Source organism: Rhipicephalus sanguineus, chromosome 6 (genome assembly GCF_013339695.2).
Source record: "Rhipicephalus sanguineus isolate Rsan-2018 chromosome 6, BIME_Rsan_1.4, whole genome shotgun sequence".
NCBI classification, from domain to species: domain Eukaryota; kingdom Metazoa; phylum Arthropoda; class Arachnida; order Ixodida; family Ixodidae; genus Rhipicephalus; species Rhipicephalus sanguineus.
This window is the reverse complement of record NC_051181.1, coordinates 94,033,872-94,054,957: the sequence shown is the minus strand read 5'-3', so window position 1 is coordinate 94,054,957 and position 21,086 is coordinate 94,033,872. Positions and strand designations below refer to the sequence as shown.

Genomic DNA, 21,086 nt, shown 5'->3' with positions numbered 1-21,086 from the left:
TTCGCGTTACCTTAAAAGCTGTATATAACTTGGCGAAAGCTAAATTGGTCTGTTCTAAGCAAAAACTCCTAGCGCGTGTGTACCACAGAAATTGGGCAAGCCCCACTACTCACCACGGTTTAACTAAAAATGCACATTTTTTTTATTTATATATGAAAAAAAAAACATGGGAAGTCCGTGGTACAAAAACGTATGTGCCATAGAACTCGGGAAAAATCGCGATACTCACCACTGGCCCGCTAAAAATGAAGGAGGGAACACACGGGCGGCAAACATCAACTAAGATTTCTGGACAGACGTAACCACTATTGGAGAAATACTTTAATGAACCATCGGGGTTAATCCAGTGATAATCACCGGGGCCATACGTTTCAGCTTTGCCGGTTAGCCATCTGGACGGAGTTCTTGGGTGGTGATATTTTTCTGTTTCTTTTCGTAGGCGACTGGACAAACCGCTTTTTCTGACGCCATTTTTGGAGACTAATGACACTGAAAATGCGAGGAGCCTGAGCAGAGTCACCCTTTTTGAAGAAGAGTACGGCGTTGAAGCGCACTCGGGTTACATTACGATTGACAAGACTCTAGGCAGCCACCTCTTCTTTCTGCTGACAAAGACTAAGGTGAGAGAGTTTGCTCCTTCTCTTTTCGTCGCTAATTCACGTGGTTCTTATGCGCTCTATGGAACACATAAGCGCATAAGAACATTCAGGTGGAACACAGCGCTTTGTTCCTTCTTTTGGCTGGCTGGGCTCTTTCTTGCTTATCTTTTTGAGTTGGATTTAGGCGAAAGTCTTAGATGCCTCATCAAACGCGAAAATTGACCGTCGACATCGTCGGCGTTAAGACGAGTGAGGCAAAAAAAATTCAAGATCACGTGATGACGTCGCGATCTGACGTCATCATGACGTCACAGATCGCCAAAATGTATTACATCACCATGACGTTACTATGAATTCATGCGACGTGACGCCCCGTGATGACATCACCACATGACACCGTCGCTTAGTGAAATGTGGGCACATCACGGAGGCAGTGCAAAACAAGGTGAGGTGCACAAAGCTTGCAATGTCTCCAATCCATATCCTACCTGCTCGCCCTATCCTCAAAACTCTTATGCGCATGACCAGACTGCTCACTGCTAACTTTCCTCTTTATAAAAACAACAATATGTCCACGATGTCTGTGTACGAAACGCATACTCACGAAATTCATCTGACGTAAGAGGCCTTTGTAAGCAGTGGGCATTCGAGCACTCACAAAACCTCCATAGGGGTCGGCGCGATGACGTATTGATCACTGTGATACTAGCCAGACGTGAACCACGCTCTTGTAAAGCATGTCTTAAAACTTGAGGGGGTGGTTACAATTATTGGGGAACGTAATATGACCGGCCTCTAATTCAGGCTGGATGGAGGAGAGTACACGTGCAATGCAAACACGGGTCTATCACCAAGCGTCCTAATAACGCGAAAGCCTTCGAATCACGGGGAACTCGAGGAAACGCTGTCACGGCGCACCGCAATAGTCAAACATGGTCACGTCCGTCGAGCGCGCAGGCGAAGTGTCAATTTGCTTAGAGAAACTTTCTCCAGCAAGACAATGGACGGCACACCGCTGCAAACATCCCCGTTTTTTTTTATCGGTATACAATAGGCTTGGAACGATTCTCTTGATTCATCCTCTTAACTGTTCTAACGATACGTGTTTGCGCGAATACTCAAGGATTCTTGTGTTCTCGAGCATTCTATAGAAACACGCGCTATTGGCGCCCGACAGGCACATACAAAGACAGCGAACTGTATCAATAAATTTAGCAGAAATTAAATTAGCAACCTACCTACGTTGTCTCAAAAACACTGTATGTATCAAAACAAATTGACGCCTCCATTACACGTGCGCAAGACGTCGTTCTGTTTTTACTGCAGCGGTACTGCAGCGGTACAGCGGTACCGTCGTCGGTAGCAGACGACGGCAGTGGTACAAACTGCAGCGGTACAAAACCTTGCATTGGCGAGGTTTTGTACCTGCCGCACACCGGCTGATTGCATGCCCTGCGCACCTTTGCCTAAATGCTATTGAAATTCAGCGATTGTCTTGTGTCTGTCCCATTAGATCCGGGGCCTTTGAATCTGGCGCAGGTAATTCACGTCAGAGGACCTTTGTAAACGTAGATCCAGGCCTCTAGGATCCCTGTTTAGGGGCGCGAAAGAATACTTCAAAGAATCTCGTAAGGAAATCAGGTCAATATGGTGGTTAGGAATGACGGGCGAATAGGTGCACGTGCGTGCACCTTTTGTGACTGAGGCTAACTAAACAGGCCTATGAACCTAATTGCGAGTTTTCGAACTAAGGAGGTGGGCGTTCGTCTAGGTGTAAAACACCTATCCGGGAAGGTTTAGGGTAATTGTGTACCTGTCGTCTGCTACAGATCGATATGGCGATCACATTTTCTTTGGCGATTCAATCTTCGTTGACGCGATATTGAAATGGCGCCAAGTTATGGTCAGATGTGGCGAATTCAGAATGTACCCTATGGCCTATGAAGATATTTGGCTGCATTTCATGTCCAAACCTGATGAAACTAAACAAACTTGTTTAGTTTTTCATGCTCGTTTGAAATATGCAATAATTTTTCTTGTAGGTCCACTAGTTTACGAGGTACACAGAGCTGCATTTCTATTGTTTCTGGAGACAATAGGCAAAATACTGTTCAGCAGAAAGGGAATGTTATCAGACAGCTCAATACTGTAATATGCAATAAGTGCTACTCTGAAAACAGTTTTCAGATCAAATCATAGCTAGTCATTATGCAGATGGTCGAAGTTCAGTGTTTATACTATGAATAAACAAAAAAGGAAATCTAATTTTAAAAATATATGTGCAGAAAATGAGAATTCGGCTCTCGGCGTTTTGTGATATACAGTTCGTGGTCTATATTAAAAGAAAACAATTACAGCTCCAGCTGCTACAGATGAGATATCACTCCGACAAGCTAAATGAGTGACGCAAAAGCATTTCAGATTCCGCTCGTACACGGATCTAAAATGCGGATGAAGTACTGATCTTGTGAGATTTAAATGAGGCTTTTTGTGTGGAAGAATAGCTGTAGGTTTCAATAATGTAATAAAAAACTTTTCTTTCTGTGATCACTTTTCTGTTTCTACAAGCCACGTCTCCCCTTAATCCCCTGCAACCCTATTTATGCAAACCATAAGTGCTGCAAGCAATAGCGTTCATCATCAAGCGCAAGAGAAAGTGGTTTAGACGCAGGCGGGATAGCGTAACTGAAAGTTTGCTGGAAAGAGTACTCGCTAGATAATTGTGCTGCATTTAACGAAAAAAGTTGAGGCAGTTCTAACCATAAAATTAGTGAAGGAATAACATCAAGAGGCGGAAGTGATTCGTGGCCTATCCCTAGGCCTCCGTGTTTTCGGATAAATCCGAAAAAATCAGATAAACACTCACCGGTGAAATTTTTGACAATTCGGATTTATCTGATAAGCTCCGACTTTAAAAGGGCATTTTCCAAGCTGAGAAGCATCAGTCGAAAGGAGCGCGCCTCCATCAGCGGCAGCAGCCTCGTAAAGTATGCTTGCGTCTATTACAAAAAGCTTTAAGGTTTTAATACGAACAAGCGTAGGTGTTTTGTATTCAAGTATTTGTGTTTCTATGTATATGTATTTGCGCGTTCAAACCTTCCAGACATCTAAAATACAATTAGTGTGCTTGCATGTCTTCGTGTTCAGATTTCATTTCATCTCAGATTTCGGAGTATTGAGAATAATAATAATAATAGCTCCTTTATTTTTCATCAGGAAGATGAGGGAGGCTGGGAGAAAAAGCTGAGAAGCAGCTCGGCTAGCTCCTGCTCACCGCAAAAGTACACTTTGGCGAGTTTACAGCAGTGGACATCAACCGCCTTATTAACACGGTAAACGAACAGGAAGTGAGAAAAAAAATTCGATAAACACTCGAAAAATCCGATTAACACTCGCCGGTAAACACTCGCCACTTGCGCCTGTCCTGTGTACTTCCCTTCGTCCGTGTTTTTTCCGCGCAGCCCTGCTATACGTGTTCACGAAAAAAAATGAAAGGACGAAAAAACAGGATTATCAGCAACAAAAAAAAATGCAACGCATTTTCATTGGAAACAAAATTAATAAGAAGACATTGCAACAACTTATAATGCGAACTTAAACATCGAATTTCGGAGAATTCCAGATTTACGAGAAATAAACTTCGATAAACGCCGAATATCCTCAAAAAGATAATAAACTCCGGAAAACTTCGGAAAACTCGCTGCGAATTTCAACAAAAATAAACACCAAAAACACGGAGCCCTACCCATCCCCCACTGTGGTTACTTTGCGTTTAAATGCTCTAGAATAAATAAATAAAAAAAACTCAAGTGACCTTGCCCTAAAAATGGGGAAGATGGTGGCAAGCGAAGCATGACGTGTGCGTATTACTTTTCTTTCTTTCTTTCTTTCTTTCTTTCTTTCTTTCTTTCTTTCTTTCTTTCTTTCTTTCTTTCTTTCTTTCTTTCTTTCTTTCTTTCTTTCTTTCTTTCTTTCTATCGCATTGTGTAATGCTCATTCGTAACCGTTTCCTTCCTCCACGGCGGGAATTTTACGTTCATCCACATCACATCGATAAAGCATCAGACTGCCAAACGAGAAACGGCTGATCCCCGACAAGCCCATCATCGAGAGAGCATCTGCTATTGGAAACGGCGCACAGAAATACGCATGTGACCAGCGCACCTTCGAGGGAGGCATTTCTTCACGCTCGCTAGGCGCCGGGCTTGTACGACGCCACCGAATTCTATGACCCATAGGAAGCTTCACTTGAACATGTAGCCGTGATACGTCGCGCAAAATGTTGCTATGTGTTTTCACTAGAGAGTGAGAGAGAGAAGAGAAAGGAAAGACAGGGAGGCTAACCAGAAGAATTCTCCGGTTTGCTACCCTGCACGTGGGAAGTGGAAAGGGGATATAAAAGCTCAGAGCAACGGCTTATGGGCTCGCTACATGTCGATCACTTCTGTGTACCGTCTTCCCAAAGTTGCGTTCACGCAGCTAGCGCTGTCTCACCGTGTTGTTAGAGCTGACGTTAAGAGTTGGGACCGGGAGTCGAAGCTCAATCAGTTCGCAACAACTTAAGTCAGAGCTGAACGCAACGTGAGCTTATGGAGTCCTAAAACTCGATCCGGCAAAGGCGTCGCGCTCCCCGGGAGCCGTTCGCTCTCTGAACTTATCGACCGGGATGTCGCGCCACGCGCCTCTAATTCGACGAAATCCTCGGGCGAGAGTGGATTTTCGAGAGCCTCAACCGATCCGTATGTTCGCTTCGTGTCGTACCAAAGGCGTCGGTATGCTGTTTGTCTCGGCCTGTGACAGAAAGCGTTTAACCTCGGAGAGTGTTAGTGCATGGTCTCCCGATTCGTGTTTCCGCCCGGCAACAATGCGAACTTCTTTCGCGTCGTGGTTGAGCTTTACAATATCTCTTGTGTATTTAAGGATCAAGCGGGATCATAAGGAGAAATTGTGGAATGCTGACCCAAGTCCCATCGCGGACTAAATTATTTACTCGACCTCGGTTGGCCATTGAAAAAACGATCGCGAACGAAGAATGCTCGCCATCCTGTCTGTGCGGAGACGAAGTACAACATGTTGAAGTGAAGTAGTTCAGAGAAAGAGTTAAACTTTATTTTAGGACCAGGCGCGCGTTCTCTTCGCCCAGAGATGGGCGACTTCCTTATTCCATGTATAGCCACGGCTTGCAGCCGACGTCCGAGCCCTGTCTACCAGCCGGAGCTGGTCCTCAGGATTTGGTGACGTCAGCAACGTCTCCCACTGCTCCTCCGGATTTTTTTGTGCGGTCTGTTCGTCTATGTGCGGGATACTTGAAAGAAAGAAAAGAAAGAATTCTTGGACAGAGTGTGCGCCATCAATCGAATGATGACGACCGCCACCTTATACACACGGAAGTGAAAGATTTCTGCAGAAACTGCAGTGGAGTTGTATAAATGCATGCGCAAGCATTTTGCCACTTGCTCATCTCTGTCGTCTTTGATGTATACCCTACGTGATTGCAAGGTTAGGCATTCGAATTCTTAAAAAATACGGACGTCGAAGGTTCGATACCCTGCGCACTTCGAGGGTTCGGGGTTAGGTCGAGGCTTTCTTACCCTATACACCAGAGCACGCCTGTCTCGCACCCAGGCTGCTGGCGAGCCGAGCGGATACTCTCGCACCCAGACGCCGGGCTGACCGGGCTGCCGAGGCGCGCGCCGGCTGCACTAAGTAAACAGGGCAAGCTGCAGTTCTGAAGCTTTAAAGTGCAAAAAAGTACCCGTTCACGCCGCTTCAGCGTATAAGAGCTCGTCTGGGCACTACTGCGTCGTCTTTGGATGCCAAAACAAGCAGCGCAACAAGAGGATAATAGCGTTGTCTGCGACGATTATACGACGCGCCACGGAAATAGTGCCGGTGCGGTATTTTCAGCTTCGCCGCGAGTGGATAACTGTGATTCAAGCAAAAAAACTAGGAGCCGAGTGAAAATGCTCGAGTAAGTACACTAAATGCGTGTATTCTGCAGTGTGGTGCCCACCTATTTCGTTTTGCGAACCTAATTTGCGTGACACGCAGCTGGGTTGAAGGCAGGCGCGAGCTCTGTGTGGGGGTGCACTTCATACCTTCGAGCGTTTCCTTTGACGAAAATGTAGTGCAAGGTAGTGCTTTCAAGCACAAGAAATCAGCATGCTTTGCCACTTTCAACGTAGTATTAAGCTTTAGTGCTTTTGATGGCATCCACGCCTTCGAGATTTCGTCTTCGAAAGGTAATAATGGCACGGTGCTCCTCAACAGCTGGCCAGAATTTCGTGCTTTCACTGCAGTGTTCGATGTCCCCAAATTTATTTGGACACGACGCATCCAGCTGCACATAATACATATATTGGCACGTAAGTAAAGAGTACTCGCGCCAGTGTCCTTTACGTCGCAGACGTAGCTAACCGGCTTAACTAATAGTAGCACAGTTTCGCTTGTAAAACACCATCGTTACAAGAATAAAATCGCGCAGATAGCTTCCAAAAGGGATCGATGAACGTCACTGCAGGTGATACTCTCTGATAGCACGCTTTTGTGAGCAAGACGCATTATTGTAAGAGCGCTCGTGAAACAAAAATTACGTTCCGCGAAACTACCCGTAAAGCGTACTCTAATTATTACGCGATGAATGCTGAAATGATGAGCTTTCACAAAACTTTGTGCACAACTTGTAATATGGGGCAACAAAACATCGTTTCACTCTTTCGCGAGCTGCACTGCGATTACGATTCACGCGTACTACAGCGAGAACGTTTTTTTACAAATGTAACAGCGTACGTATCCGACGAGGTTGCTTCCGCAGCCCACTCAGCACGTACTGTATACATTGTGGACTTGCATGAGCAAGATGTTCTTGATGTTCCAATAAAATCAGCGAAAATGTCCAGGCCAGAAAAGACGCGAAACACGCTCTCCGACGGGCTGAGTTTCGGGAGTTTCACGTTTGCTCTGTGCGGCGTCTGCTAGCGTGGCAGCCCGCGCACGTTGTTTCCTCGCGTGTGCGATAGATGGCGCGACGCGCGATGCAAATATGGCGATGCGCATGGAATTCGCTGTGTTCTGGTCTATACTTGGAAGTTTCAGGTATCTAGCTTCTGCTCACTTCTGAAGCCAAATGTTTGATATCTAACGTACATGCTCACAAAGTCTAGGGTTTGATTGCCGGTGTACTTGATATGTCGTGGGTTCGCATTGCTTCCATCCGCAGTGTTCTACCTTTATTTGTTTCTGATGTAATCCATGCAGGGATTCCTATGTTTTCCCACACGAAAGGCGTTACTATAATAATTGTTGGGGTTTTGGGTTCCAACACCACTATATAAAAATGAAAGATGCCGTAGCGGAGGCTCTGGAAATTTCGACCCCTGGAATTCTTTAACGTGCATGTAAATCTAAGTACACAGGCCTCTAGCATTTCACCTCCATCGAAATTCGGCCACCGCGGCGTTGTGCCTCTCTTCCTATCCTGCCTATTTCTTTGTTCGTCATTAGAAACTTCAACAGTATTCAAATGTCACGTAACAGATTTACTGGTGAAGTAGCCTTAGAGTGTTTGCGCATTAAAGACAAACCATCAAGTGTCTTAAATTTTGTCGGTTCGGAGCAACTTCCAAGATTTCTTGATCCTAAGATTTGTGTACATGTACTTTTTCCTCAAAGGCCAAACTTCTTTAGTGATGTTGTCTACGTTCTTGAGCAGCACCCTTCTCCTGACGAAGCCCCGTTGATCCTATGGACGTTCGGCGGTCCCGGTGTGTCCTCGCTGCTCGGGCCTTTGCTGTTCAACGGCCCCTTCACTCTCGACGAGCAAGGGCGACTCACGGCGTCGTCTCCGGCGAGCGGTCAGCTGCAGTCGTTCGCGCACGTCCTCTACCTCGACCATCCGGTGGGCAGTGGGTACAGCTTCGCCGAACAGGAGGACGACGACAGGACGTTCCCCAAGAACATCGATGACGCCGTCGACGCCATCGACGACTTCTTACGCCAGGTCGAGCTCCTCTTTCCCGAATTCCGGGGACGACAGTTTTACTTCGCCGGAGAGTCGTACTCGGGTACGCATAGCGTTTCTTTTTTTCACCATGAGCACCACTTACAAACAGTAAAATATTTATTTTTAAAATAACGGAGTAACACGAATTCGTAACAATACACGAGTATTATTCCATTACACTATTATAAAATCGCATAACATACAGGAGCCAGCAATGGTCAATATTTGCCGCATGCATGCCAACATTACACTTCATTTCACTTAATTTGTAATACCTTAAAGACCCTATTTTGGATATTGCATAAGTGGTTGTTAGCATGTTTATACAATGACAAGCAGGTGTTACTTTGAAGTACAAGGTTGCACAGTGTCCAGAAACTTCGAGCGACGTGTTATTGCAGCAGCATTATGGGACAGGTCGTTCCAGTCTCCGGCAGCGCGAGGAAAAAATGAAGCTTATTGAAATGTTACGGATCGTGTTCTATGGCGGGCGACTTGCAGTTGGTGGCTGGTGCGCTGTGACGCGCGCGAAAATGATGGCGTGATGTAAGGTGGGTGGTTTAGCGACCTGTAAGAGAGTTTGTGAAAAAGAGAGAGCGTGGCACCACGACAACGAATAGCGAGGGATGACAAGCTACATTTTGTCTTTAAGAGAGAAATGCTGTTATACGATTATGAAGAATGGATGAATCTAATGGCACGATTCTCAACAGTTGTTGTAAGTAACGAGAGTTTTAGCGTATTATTTCTTTATTTGGTTTTATAATGTGACGCATGCTTCCTTCATTATACCCAGGAGACCGGGCTTCACTCAGTGTTACACGTGTTACCACTCGGCGCAGGCCAAGCCGCAATGCGTGGCAACCTTCGCGATTGTTTTAAAGAGTTCTGATAAGATTGCGCACGCGAATGGATCAGTTCAATTTATCGTGGAACTAGCGCTAGCGCTGGTGATAACGCTGGAATGTTCAATCAGGCATGTATAAAAGCTCATATGTTTCACTTACGATAAGATTATCGATCGTCGCTTTTGTTGCACTGTGAGTACTACTTCACTACGGCATGTGGCAGCACACACCGAGTGAAACGGCGTGCGCTGACATATGCCGTAATGAACAATCACTCAGCCCACAAGTACATTTTAAGTAACTTATCTCGGCGGAGGTTCAACAAATAAAGAGTTCCATCTTTCTTTACCGGATTCAGTTGCAGTTCTTCACCCTCACAAACACGTGACAATATGACAGTTTGTGGTCCTACTTTATATCAATAGGGCTTTCCCTTTCCCTTTTATCTAATTTCATATCTGTTCTGCGGCGTCCAACGCTAATTAACGAGAATAGACCGATTGGACCAGGGGCGTAGCCAGAAATTTTTTTCGAGGGGGGGGGGGGGTTCAACCATACTTTATGTATGTTCGTTCGTGCGTTTGTATGTGTGCGTGTATACATACGCAAGCAAAACTGAAGAATATCGGGGGGGGGGGGGTTGAACCCCCCCCCCCTTGGCTATGCCCCTGGATTGGACTAAAGTGTGCCACCCTTCACGACTGCTCATTTCATAGAGGCTGAGCTACCCGACGCGACCAAATCCACAGAGCCCAGCTAACCATCCTGCGCAAGAATTATTCGGCCTCCTGTTTACAGACATTTTTTTCCGTTTTACTACTTCAACACTGTCTGTGTTTCGGTGCTCTTCGCTTATGCATTTGCTATTTATTTCCTCCTTCTTTCTCCGTATATTCTCGCCAACATTTTATTCTCTCCTCTAGAAAGAGTAGGCAGGCGTTGGGCCCCTCTTGGTTGCACTGGTCAGCCTGCTCCCTCCCTGTTTCCTCTGTCTCCTCATAGGTTAATGCATGCGCATCAAATTATAATAAACATAATATATTCCGTAGCGAGGGATGCGTTCGGCTACGCCAACCGGTACCACGGCAAGGGAGTCAAGGCGAGCCTGAAGTTGGCCGGTATCATGAGCGGTGCCGGTTTCATCGCGCCGTTCCTCAGGGCAGCGAACCCTGCGAAGTTCCTCCTCCAGCTGGGCCTCATCGACGTTCACGGGAGGCGAGAATTGGACGAGAAGTTCAGGCAGATCAAGGAATCCGTGGACGACGAAGAGATCCTCGTTGCTCTCTTGCTGCTCAGGTTGGTGCCCCAGCTGCTCCTTCTTATTCGTTATTGCCGACGAAATTTGAAAGCGTTTCCTTCCAGGAGAACCGTTCCTTTTTTGCCTCTCTAACTCAATTTCCTTTTCGTCTATCTAACCCAGCACTTACTCGCGTTAGTCCCTCTGATGAATACAAAATTCTCAGATGGGATCTGGATCTAACCCAACACAGGATTGCTGTAAACTTCGGTCATAATAGGCGGCTGCGAAAACATACGTCCAGTTCTTTCGGGATGAACACGGCCAAAATATTGCTACCCAAAACGTCCTTCGAAAACTCTTATTATACAACTTCGACGCGCTAGGGCGAACACGGCGCTACATTTTCAGCGAGTGAGCTGGAACAGCGTTCGTATGGATGTCAAGTGATCATAGCACTCTTTAAACGAAAGCTGGTTTGGAGTGTGTCAGCGCTTCGGTATTTAACATTGATTACTTGACTTCTTGTGTGATATCCTCAACCACATACTAGTATGAAGAACCAGCATTTTCTCTTTATCGTTATTTTAACTTCCCCTTTACGTGATGCTGCTGCGCCATGATGTTGTAAATAGTCTTTTTTTTTTTCGTTTCTTTATTAGTAATAATTTTTGTTGTAAAAGCCTTGCGTCTCAAATACGTGTGGACTCGCACAAACGAAACAAATACGCAAAAATTTAGCTGAGCTTACACTGGAGGCGCAATGCTAAAAAAAAAAAAACAGCGAATCTGATTGGCACCTATGTAGCGCTGGCTTTTGCTGTTTTGCTAAGTTCTGCAAATTTTCCCTTTCTTTCTTCCTCTATTTCTTTCTTTTTCCCTCTTCTCTGTTTTTTCTGCGTTCTTTCTCCTCTATTTCTTTTTATTTGTTCATTTACTTACCTCTCTCTCTCAACTTCTTTCTCTTTCTATCTTTCTTTCTGTTTCATCCCTTTTTTCTTCTCTCTCTCTTTCTCTCACTCCATTTCTTTCTCCCTATATCTCTCATTCTCATTCTTTCTGTGCTACGCTTTGCTCTCTCCCCTTCTCCTCACCATCACATCTCTCCTCATCAGCTCACTTCCCTTTCCCACCCCCTTGCTACACTATACTATACAAGGCTATGCCATGCTCTGCTAGCGTGCACTATGTAAAGAACTCTGGCTGTTCTACTGCACTTTATGCTAGCCGTCGAGTGTTTCCTTGGTAACGCTTGAGCGCTTATTGTCGCTGTGTGATTGTACTTTTGTTTCATTTTATTTGTACCCTTTAATGTTCATTCTAATAATTTTTTTAGAAAATACCATGAAAAAGAAAATAGCCGAGTGGTTAGGACGCTCGTCTTCGGTTCGAGGATACGCGGGTTCGAGTCCCGCCTGGTGAAGCATTTTCTTTCTGCAAGAATTTTTGTCTTTTTCTTTCTTTCCTTCCTTCCTTCTCTCTCTACCAGTTCTCTCACCGATCAGGGTTATTACAGGCCGGTGATTAGTGCGATTTGCCCAAATTCTGTGGCACATACCCTTTCATGATGATGATAGTTTTCTGGTAGGCCACACATTACGGCTAGCTTAAACTGCTTCGCTGTTCAAAACAGGAGCTTGTAGTCATGCATCACAAATATTGGTGTACAAACATAGCATCTATTCACACTGTACTCCAGCTTTAACACGTTTGACCAACGATGGTTTGTTTCAGAATTCTGCTACAAGCTCCCATCTTTATTATCTAATTGTGCAGAAGCAGAGATCCGCCCGGTTGGCAACCTATCCACATGTTGCACCCTCAGGTGTCTTACTGCCTGAAGTCACAATAATTGTGACTAAACAGCTTATTCCAAGGCATTGCTAGATTAGGAGGAAAAGGTATTAATGCTATCAACTAAATTTCTTTTTTAACGTATATACAGAGATTCAAACCTGTCAATCCAGTAAGGAAATTCCCCACCTCGTGCAATACAGTAGGATGCCACAACTATTGAACGGCATCTTCGGCTAAACGGCTTTTCTTTTTCTCTCGCCCTCCAGGGAGGTTTTCACCGAGTCTGCAGACGGCGGCCCGTCACTCTTCGAATCACTCACTGGGTACAGTCACAGGGCGTCGGCACTCCGTTCCACGGAGCCTTCGGAGTTCGCGGCGTACCGGAAGTACGTCACAAGCGACGACTTCAAGAGGGCCGTCCACGTCGGCATCAACGCCACTATGGACCGCCAAAGCAAAATTGTAAGCACGACCCTTTACTCATACGACGCCTTTAAGGACATCCGGGAGCTCGTGGCCACGGTGCTGGACAAAGAGCGCGTGCTCGTGTACGGTGGGAACATGGACGTCGTATACCCGGCGGATGACGTCTACGGTTTCTTGAGGTCTCTGCAATGGAAAGGCGAGGAGGACCTGAGGATAGCGAAGAGAAGACCGTACAAGAACGCGTCCCACGCAGGAGGTGAAGTGGTGGGCTACAAGATGATCGCCCGCAACTTCACGTACGCGCTGCTCGTGAATTCCGGTCACTACGTGTCCTTGGACAGTCGCCGAGCAGTCGTGGGTCTCTACAGAGACTTTGTGTACTCCAACGTCACTTCTACTTAGCCAGCCAGTTAAATGCTGTCCTCGTATTCATACAGCATTTTAGGAACGCTGCGGCGAATGGACGATCTGCCACTTGCCGTGAAGGTGCTGCTGGAAAACTGTCCCTATCACTCGTCGGTCCACAAGGCAGTGAAGGCACCCTTGTGCTTTTTGAGGACGACGGGACTGTGCGAATGAATGAATGAATGAATGAATGAATGAATGAATGAATGAATGAATGAATGAATGAATGAATGAATGAATGAAAACAACTTTATTAGGTGCAGCAGGACCTAATAAATTGTGCGAATGCCATTTTTCTTGTGGCGCAATGCCGCACGCGTCAGGTAATTCAATGTTCTTTCTTTATCTCTCTCTCTTTCATCTTTATATTCCCAATCGCCCCGCGTAGGGTAGCCAACCGGACGATTCGCCCGGTTAACCTCCGTGCATTCTGACATTGTTTCCTTCCTTCCTTTCTTCCTTCCCTCCTTCCTTCTTTGAGTAGAGAGGCTCTGTGGATTTGTAACTGGTAACAACGTGCGTCTCGACCTCCCGCGTAGACTCGTCCGTTAAAAGAAGGTATGTACCATGCCGAAAAGTTTGCGTGAGCTTAGCTGTCACACCGTACATCTGCTGAAAACGGGAACACGTGGACGCTTCCTCGGGGCTACCTGTTTTCGCCATTCATCATTGCGACACGCGTCATGTGCAACACCTTCTAGCGGACGTGTGATGGCCAGCACAAATACATTACAAATGGACATCTGGCATGGTCAGTACAAATCCAGTACAAATGCCCCCTTTTCCTGTACCATGCGGTACTGAAAACGAAAAAAAAAAATTAAGGGCAGGGAATGCCAGTACCACCGAAGTTTGACGGTCTGAAGCCAGTTTAATATAACAGAATATAGGTAATAAAGTACCGAAGGCTACTTCTGTGAAAAAGTCAATGGGAAGACAATTACGGACTCGACAGGGCATTTGTACTTTCAATGCACGAGTACCCTGTCAAAGTCTGTAATTGTTGCGTGTCGACCTTCGTTCTAATAAGCCTCGGGACTTCCACGTCGGACACTAGCACCATGGATAACATCATCAGTATTTTTTTCTTTTATCATTTGACCTTCTATGGCACACATACGTAGACGATCTGGACTAACTCCTTCTTATAACCGACTAACGTACGAGAAACAAGAGCGTGCCTAAGTGTCCGTTTCCGCTACTGAATGACAGAACATTTATGAAGGATGCTGGGCGACCTTCGCCGATGTGATCGTGTGTCTATACGAGACCACCTAGGACTATTGCGCTTCGTGAACGCGTCTGTACTGAGGGACGCACACCACCTCCGGTGAACACAGCTAAAGTTCCAGTGCGGGTGCGTGCTACCCAACTTTCTCTTTCTTTATTACACTGTAAACGTGGTAACCGATAAATGTGAATTTGTGCACCGATAGAAAGGGTTACCAAGTTTAGAATTTACGCACTCAAAGCTAATGTAAGCCTTACTTTAAAGGTGCACAAAATAACATTTATCGGTTATTACGTTTGTGTGTAGTGGAACGAGCAACGAGTGACGCTCTTGTTGTTCTTCCAAACAGTTCCGGTCGAGCACTTACTTCCGGTTTTCCGATTATTCAGAGAACGTGTTTTAAAATAAAACTGGCACGAAATCAATGACCCAGGTTCAAGTTGAGAGTTATATTGGATACATAAGATACCGGAGCATAACTTTGCTTAAGATTAAGATCAAATTAACTGCAAGTATAATTAATGAAAATTAATTGAATGAGCTCATTGAAAGAGCAGACGCGTTTCTTGTGAGCAGCTGGGATCCTTGCGGCACCTGGCGGAGTAGGCCTCAACCACGAGCTTCATTCTCTGTGGCCTCTGAGATCCGCTTCGGCAGCTCGACGAAACACGAAATTAACCCAAGAAACACACCAGAGAACACGAACGCCAAGGTACGAGTGCCACTACAGGACACCTAAGTCAACGATTAAGGTCGCCTCAATTGTTTTATTTCCGTCTCTCTTTGACAGTGTTCCATCGCACAGATTCTACAACCGTACCCGGCCTAGGTCACCATCCATACGTCTTCTTTCTGGCTACTTATCTTTTCAAAAATAAATAAATGCTCAAACGTGCATGCGTTTTGTCTGCATAATCTTAAAAAAAAAAAAAAAAAACGCCAGGCTTGCGCGGAAACCGCAGCACAGTTACAGCGAAAGCTGGAAGACCGGCCTTTCAGAGCCCGTTCTAAACTCTCTTGGGGAAACTCATACAAGTACACATGCAAGGTATCCACTACGTCATAAATCATATTTTTTGGGAAGTAGGAAAGCACCGACTAAGCAATTATTCGTATTTCTGCGGATAAGCGAGGTACCCGCTACACATCTGTGTGGCATTATGTGCACTTTGTTGATGCTTCATGTGGCTTGTGAGCCATGAAGATAAAGAATTATGTTTGACCACTTTGTAGTGGGTGGGAAGCTTTGAACCACACACTCGTTGCGCAATTAGCAGCGTGTGACACCTGGTGGTTATTTTACTCTTCTGCCACGCTATATTACACACAGTAACGCGATTCCTTGCCCGACATGACGTGCGTGTAGGTTCTTTGGCTCTGTGGTAGAATACTCGACTGCCACACACAGGGCCCGGGTTCACATCCATCCCATCCCGGATATTTTTTATTTACTTCATTTTCTCTCATTTCACGAGATATTGGTTACGGACACCGGCGGCGGCGGCAGACAACTATACCCCACTGCCGTTGTCATCTGATAACTGCTTTCGCTGTAAAATAATTGCAATTTAGGCCCTCACAATGTGCCGTTCAGTACTGCCTGATTACGCTGCTAAATAAATAGTATCTTACCTCCATCTGTCCTTTACTATAAACTGGCTGTAGTATTGTACCGTAATATAGTCACCCATATGCTAAGGCACCATCAAACGCAGTTCGACAGGCACAAAAAGAAAGACACTTGAGTGTTTAGCGACGCACAAAGAGCACACCTGTGAGAGTCCCAGCCTCAATTATACTGTCCCGCATTATCTTTCAGTTCACAAATACAGACTCATCCTGGACCACAAGCTGCCACGGTTGGTCTACTGCATCCCTCTGTGTATTAGCTCTTTACGGTCAACTACTCCATTTAATTACAGCAAGTTGAAAATTCCTTGGTAAATAGTAAATACCGTCTCATTCGCCAGTGAATGCCGTCCAGTAATACCAAACCAAATAGTCTGCCCGTAGAGCGAGCTGTTTCAATATTTGCCATGCACACACGAATGAAGCGCGCGGCTAATCACTACAGAACCTTGCTAGACTTTCGGTACTATGGTTACACTGGTTTTTACTTGATCCGATAAGTTTTCGTGTGCTGTGAAATAAGCCTTCCTAGAAATAAGAAAGAGATTGCAGGACACGGTACACTATTGGGCGCTATCATCAAGCTTTACTTTAACGTGCACACATTTCCGCTAGACTGCCAGTTGAATTGCGTTTTAATTAATAATTGCGGCGTTGTAACGAGCACTTAGCGAAGTTACGGTTTAGCGCATACGATGCGTGTAATGTTGTTCGTAGATGAGATGTTCCTTGGCAAGAAACGACAGCCCTGCGCCGAACACGCAGCAGAGTCAGTAAGCTGGAGAGAGCGACATTCAGAAAGCCTGTTGTAAACTCTCTTAGGGCGCCTACCGCAAGTATATAGAGTCGCGTGGAACCCACTACGCCAATCATCATAAATTTGCGCAGTATCGAAATACCCACAACATAATAATGCGAATAAGCGAAGTACGCACTCCGCGTCTGTAAAGCAACACGCGCATAATATAGCTGCACAAATGTCGCTTCGCACGCAGCAGCGATAGCGTTTCCTTGCGCCAGCGTTTTGTTTGAGTTACGCTACACTCTTAAATAAAGGTAGGAAAAAGCTTGTAACCACAAGCAAATAGTAACAGCAGCTGTTACTATAGCTTTTTTGGACCATTACTAACTTCCTGCTGCCTTTTTACTACCTACGTTAGCAGACACTTAAAAGTTACAAAGGTTACTACTTCTTGCGTACCGTTACTAACTTTTTGTCGTGCACCTGTTAAACGAACTTGTTAAACGAATCTTAGAAGTTATTATTACGACCTTTTTACAGCCTATTTACTAGCACGGGGATCCATTCAAGTTCATTGAGGCGATATTAGTAAGCTTAACACCCCGTTTGGGTCTTGTATATTAGGCCATGTTGAAGTGATATTACGCAAAATAGATATAACTTATTGTTTCTCTAAATATGCTTGATTAAAAGTCCTACGCTACTTTACCTCGCGCACATAATAAAACTGTAAGCTATATAAATATAGGCGCATAACTTAAACTATTCATCCTGAAGCTTAGCTGCTCACCGGCACCAGCTGCGTACCCCAGAGGTAGGGCTATAAATACTCCTGGAACCGCTTATGAATTACTTGTGCCGCGTAGCCTTGTCGTTGTGTATGTGTGCTGTTCTCATTCGTGACATTCTGTGCATAATTACCTAATGATATATCGCAATGTTGATGCTCGCGAATTTGACCGTTATAAAAACAAGTGATTCGTGAGGCGAAAGCATCACGGTTCCTACTTTCTTTTGGGTAGTAACCGTTACTACCTATATTTTACTAGTTAGCAACGAGAAGGGTAGGAACCGCTACTAAGTGCGTTTGTAACGCCAGGGTAGTAACGGTTGCTAACCTTTCGTTAATAACCGCATTTACTAACAGGGTAGTAACATATGTGACAGGTAGTTAGTAAACCGAAGTTAGTAAGCACTACAACCTTTTTTTTTAAGGGTGTAGTCTTACGCTAAAGGAGCGAGCTGCTAGCCTTACTTCGCATAACATTCCTATTTGTTGCTATCGCATTCAGTGCTTCGCCCTTGCAGCGAAACTGTGACTTTTTCAAACTTACAGATTTCGGTGGCGGCGTCGTACGCGAAAACTCTGGCGCCGGCGAGCGTACGTAAAGGCGGCCCTCGAAGTGCGTCGGTCACATGCGTACTTCTATGTGCCGTTTCCCCCAAAATTGATGCCCCCCCCGATCGTGGGCCTGTCGGCGATCAGCCGTTTCTGATATGGCAGTCTGAACTCTCATCGAGATGTCTTGTCATTTCACGTTGCCACATTTCATTGTTGTCTGGATATGAACCCATGACCGTTGTTGTTGCCTGCAGCAAATAAAGTGTTTCGCTGCTAAGCACGTGGATGAAGGTCCGGTTCCCGACATGAAGGAAGGAAACAGTTGGGAGGGAGCATCGCGCAATGAGAAAGAAAGAAAGAAAGAAAGAAAGAAAGAAAGAAAGAAAGAAAGAAAGAAAGAAAGAAAGAAAGAAAGAAAGAAAGAAAGAAAGAAAGAAAGAAAGAAAGAAAGAAAGAAAGAGAAGTAGCAGGTCAGGCATGGGCACGCCAATCTTAGCTTGCCCCATTTTCCTGACGGGGCGAGGACCCCTGATTCTTCTTTTTTTATTTTCACGCTGTCATTTACCTCTTTAAGAAAGCTGTTTCCGGCAGGTGGCACCCCAAACGGCGGCGTATACACCTATATACAACTTAGGCATAAGATAGCTGCGCTTCCTAGCTGCCTGCTGGAGTAATGAATACAGAAACCATAGAACATCGTACTTACACATATATTTAGTTTCAGGCACGCTAGCTTTCGGCGTACATTCTAACTTTCGCTAAATCTTGAAGAGCGCACGAAGTTTTCTAAGAAAAGCAACCTTGATTGCAGCCGGAAACGATTGCCTAGGTGTAGAGACGCACACGTGTACTGTGGTGCCCTCAGTAACCTTCGCTTCGAGTTTCCGCCTTCCGCCCCCTCCTCCATTTGCCAAAGACAGCCCTTTCCGGAGACCCTCGTCTGTGTCTGCGTTGCTTTGCGGGGAAGTAACTCCCGACGGGAGTTGGGTCAACGGCACCAGCCGGCCGTGCCACGGAGCCAATTTCCATTTCGCGAGTGCCACGGAACTGCACAACTCCCTCGGCACGAGACGGCGAGACCTTTTTTTTATCCCTAGTCTTATTCCCATCGGCTGCGCAATTTACCGCACGCTTTTTTCCGAAGAAAAAAAAAACGAAATGAACGAAACGTGAAAGACCGGCGATGGTTGCGAGGGGAAGGGGAGATGCGCGGCCGCATCGATTCCAGCCGGCTCCCCCAGACGGCCTCGGTTCAATACGGGCGATGCCGTGTTCCCTCGTGGCCAGGCACGGAACACATTGGCGGGGGCCGGCATTCGTTCCTTTTCGCCTCTTACCGACACGCGGGGGCTCAATTGCACCTCTATTGGAGGCGAAAGATGCGACGAGGCCCGTGCCACAGTTCTTCCTTTTCTCCACCAAGACGGAGGAGCGCTTTTGTGTACGTGTTCGCCGGTGTATACAGGCGGCTCGGTTGCCCACTCTTTTCTGTCGTGCTTCCATCGAGCGGTGAAACCCGACGTCGCCGCGCTATAGAAGCGCGGCTGGAGGATGCATAAGACACCTTTCGAGAACTGATGGAGCGACCAGGCCAAGGCTCCGAGGCATTTATGTTCTTTACGTTGTTGTTTTGTGGTTTTTGCGATCTGGTCTCTCCGCCCTGTCGATTTCAGCATCATTGTCGCGCATACGATGACGACTCGAGAATCTAAGCGCAGAATTGAGCTATACATCATCTTCGCGTTATCGTATACTGCTGTTTCTGCAGCGGGCGAGGCACGCTCGAATAACTGGAGTGGCGGCACCAGTGGTATCCGTCAACCGCGGGGTCGGGCTGTCAGTGGGCGCACGATCATCGGCAGTGATAAACCTTGCGTAAAGCCAGGAGTCCACGTGGGTTTTAGTCAGCCCGTACGAGGCGTTTACTGCACTGAGAAAAGGTTTCAGTTCGTGTCATTTTCGGCATGTCCTTGAGCTGCTCGTATTTGCAGCTGAAGGACATGCTGAGAAGGACATGACGTGAAACTTCTTTCTCAAGCCAACATACGCCTCCTATATCCGGACTAAAACCGACGCGTACTCTTAGCTGTGCGATAGAAGGCCGGAAGCATCCCGTATTGCAATATACATATATATAACAAAATGGTCGTTGACGGCGCCGGGATTCGAACCTAGCGCCCCTCACACCGAAGTGGAGTTTATTACCCACTATACTAAACCGTGATAACCACAATAAAGTGAACGTTACAACAATTAATTCTTGCCCATGCGGTGCAAAATCATGACTAAAACCATCAATCTTAGAAAGTGCCACGCGAGTCGCTCGTGTTGCCGTAGTCTACGGGCCTCAGGGAGCAGCCGACGTGAGGTGACCAGGTGGGCATCTTTGGTGAAGCGACATCCGTGTTAATCTCTTTCTTTCTTTCTTTCTTTCTTTCTTTCTTTCTTTCTTTCTTTCTTTCTTTCTTTCTTTCTTTCTTTCTTTCTTTCTTTCTTAATCTTTATGCTTCCTCCCATTACTCCCTTCCGTGCAGTAGTCCCTAATGGGCTGCAAGAAATAGCCGCACATTTCTTTTCCCAACAGAAACGACATCACACCTTCCTGCGTTTCCTTTCCTCTTTTGTTCCCTCCTCACTCTCACTCTCTGGCGCAAGGATATTCATGAAGCGGTCCGACATAGCATTGAACTCGAGTTTTCGAGATCCGTCACGGCATCAGGAATTTAGGCCGTGCCAGTCGGTCAAACAAATACGTACTGCAGCCGTTCTTATCATCAAAACTAATAAGAAAAAAGAAAGATCGAAAGAGCCACTGGAAGCTACAAGTT

General features: G+C 45.9%; 1 protein-coding gene across 1 annotated transcript in view; it reads left to right on the top strand.

Annotated features, from left to right (window-relative positions):
* The window catches only part of LOC119395996 (venom serine carboxypeptidase), a 29,850-nt gene extending 16,201 nt beyond the window's left edge, over positions 1-13,649 (top strand). The window contains exons 3-6 of the mRNA XM_049416853.1: positions 440-620; positions 8,311-8,662; positions 10,499-10,745; positions 12,750-13,649. Of these exons, the coding sequence (XP_049272810.1) occupies positions 440-620; positions 8,311-8,662; positions 10,499-10,745; positions 12,750-13,311 (1,342 nt within the window). The 3' untranslated portion in view covers positions 13,312-13,649. The remainder of the gene's footprint in view (positions 1-439; positions 621-8,310; positions 8,663-10,498; positions 10,746-12,749) is intronic.
* Positions 13,650-21,086: the final 7,437 nt, after the last annotated feature.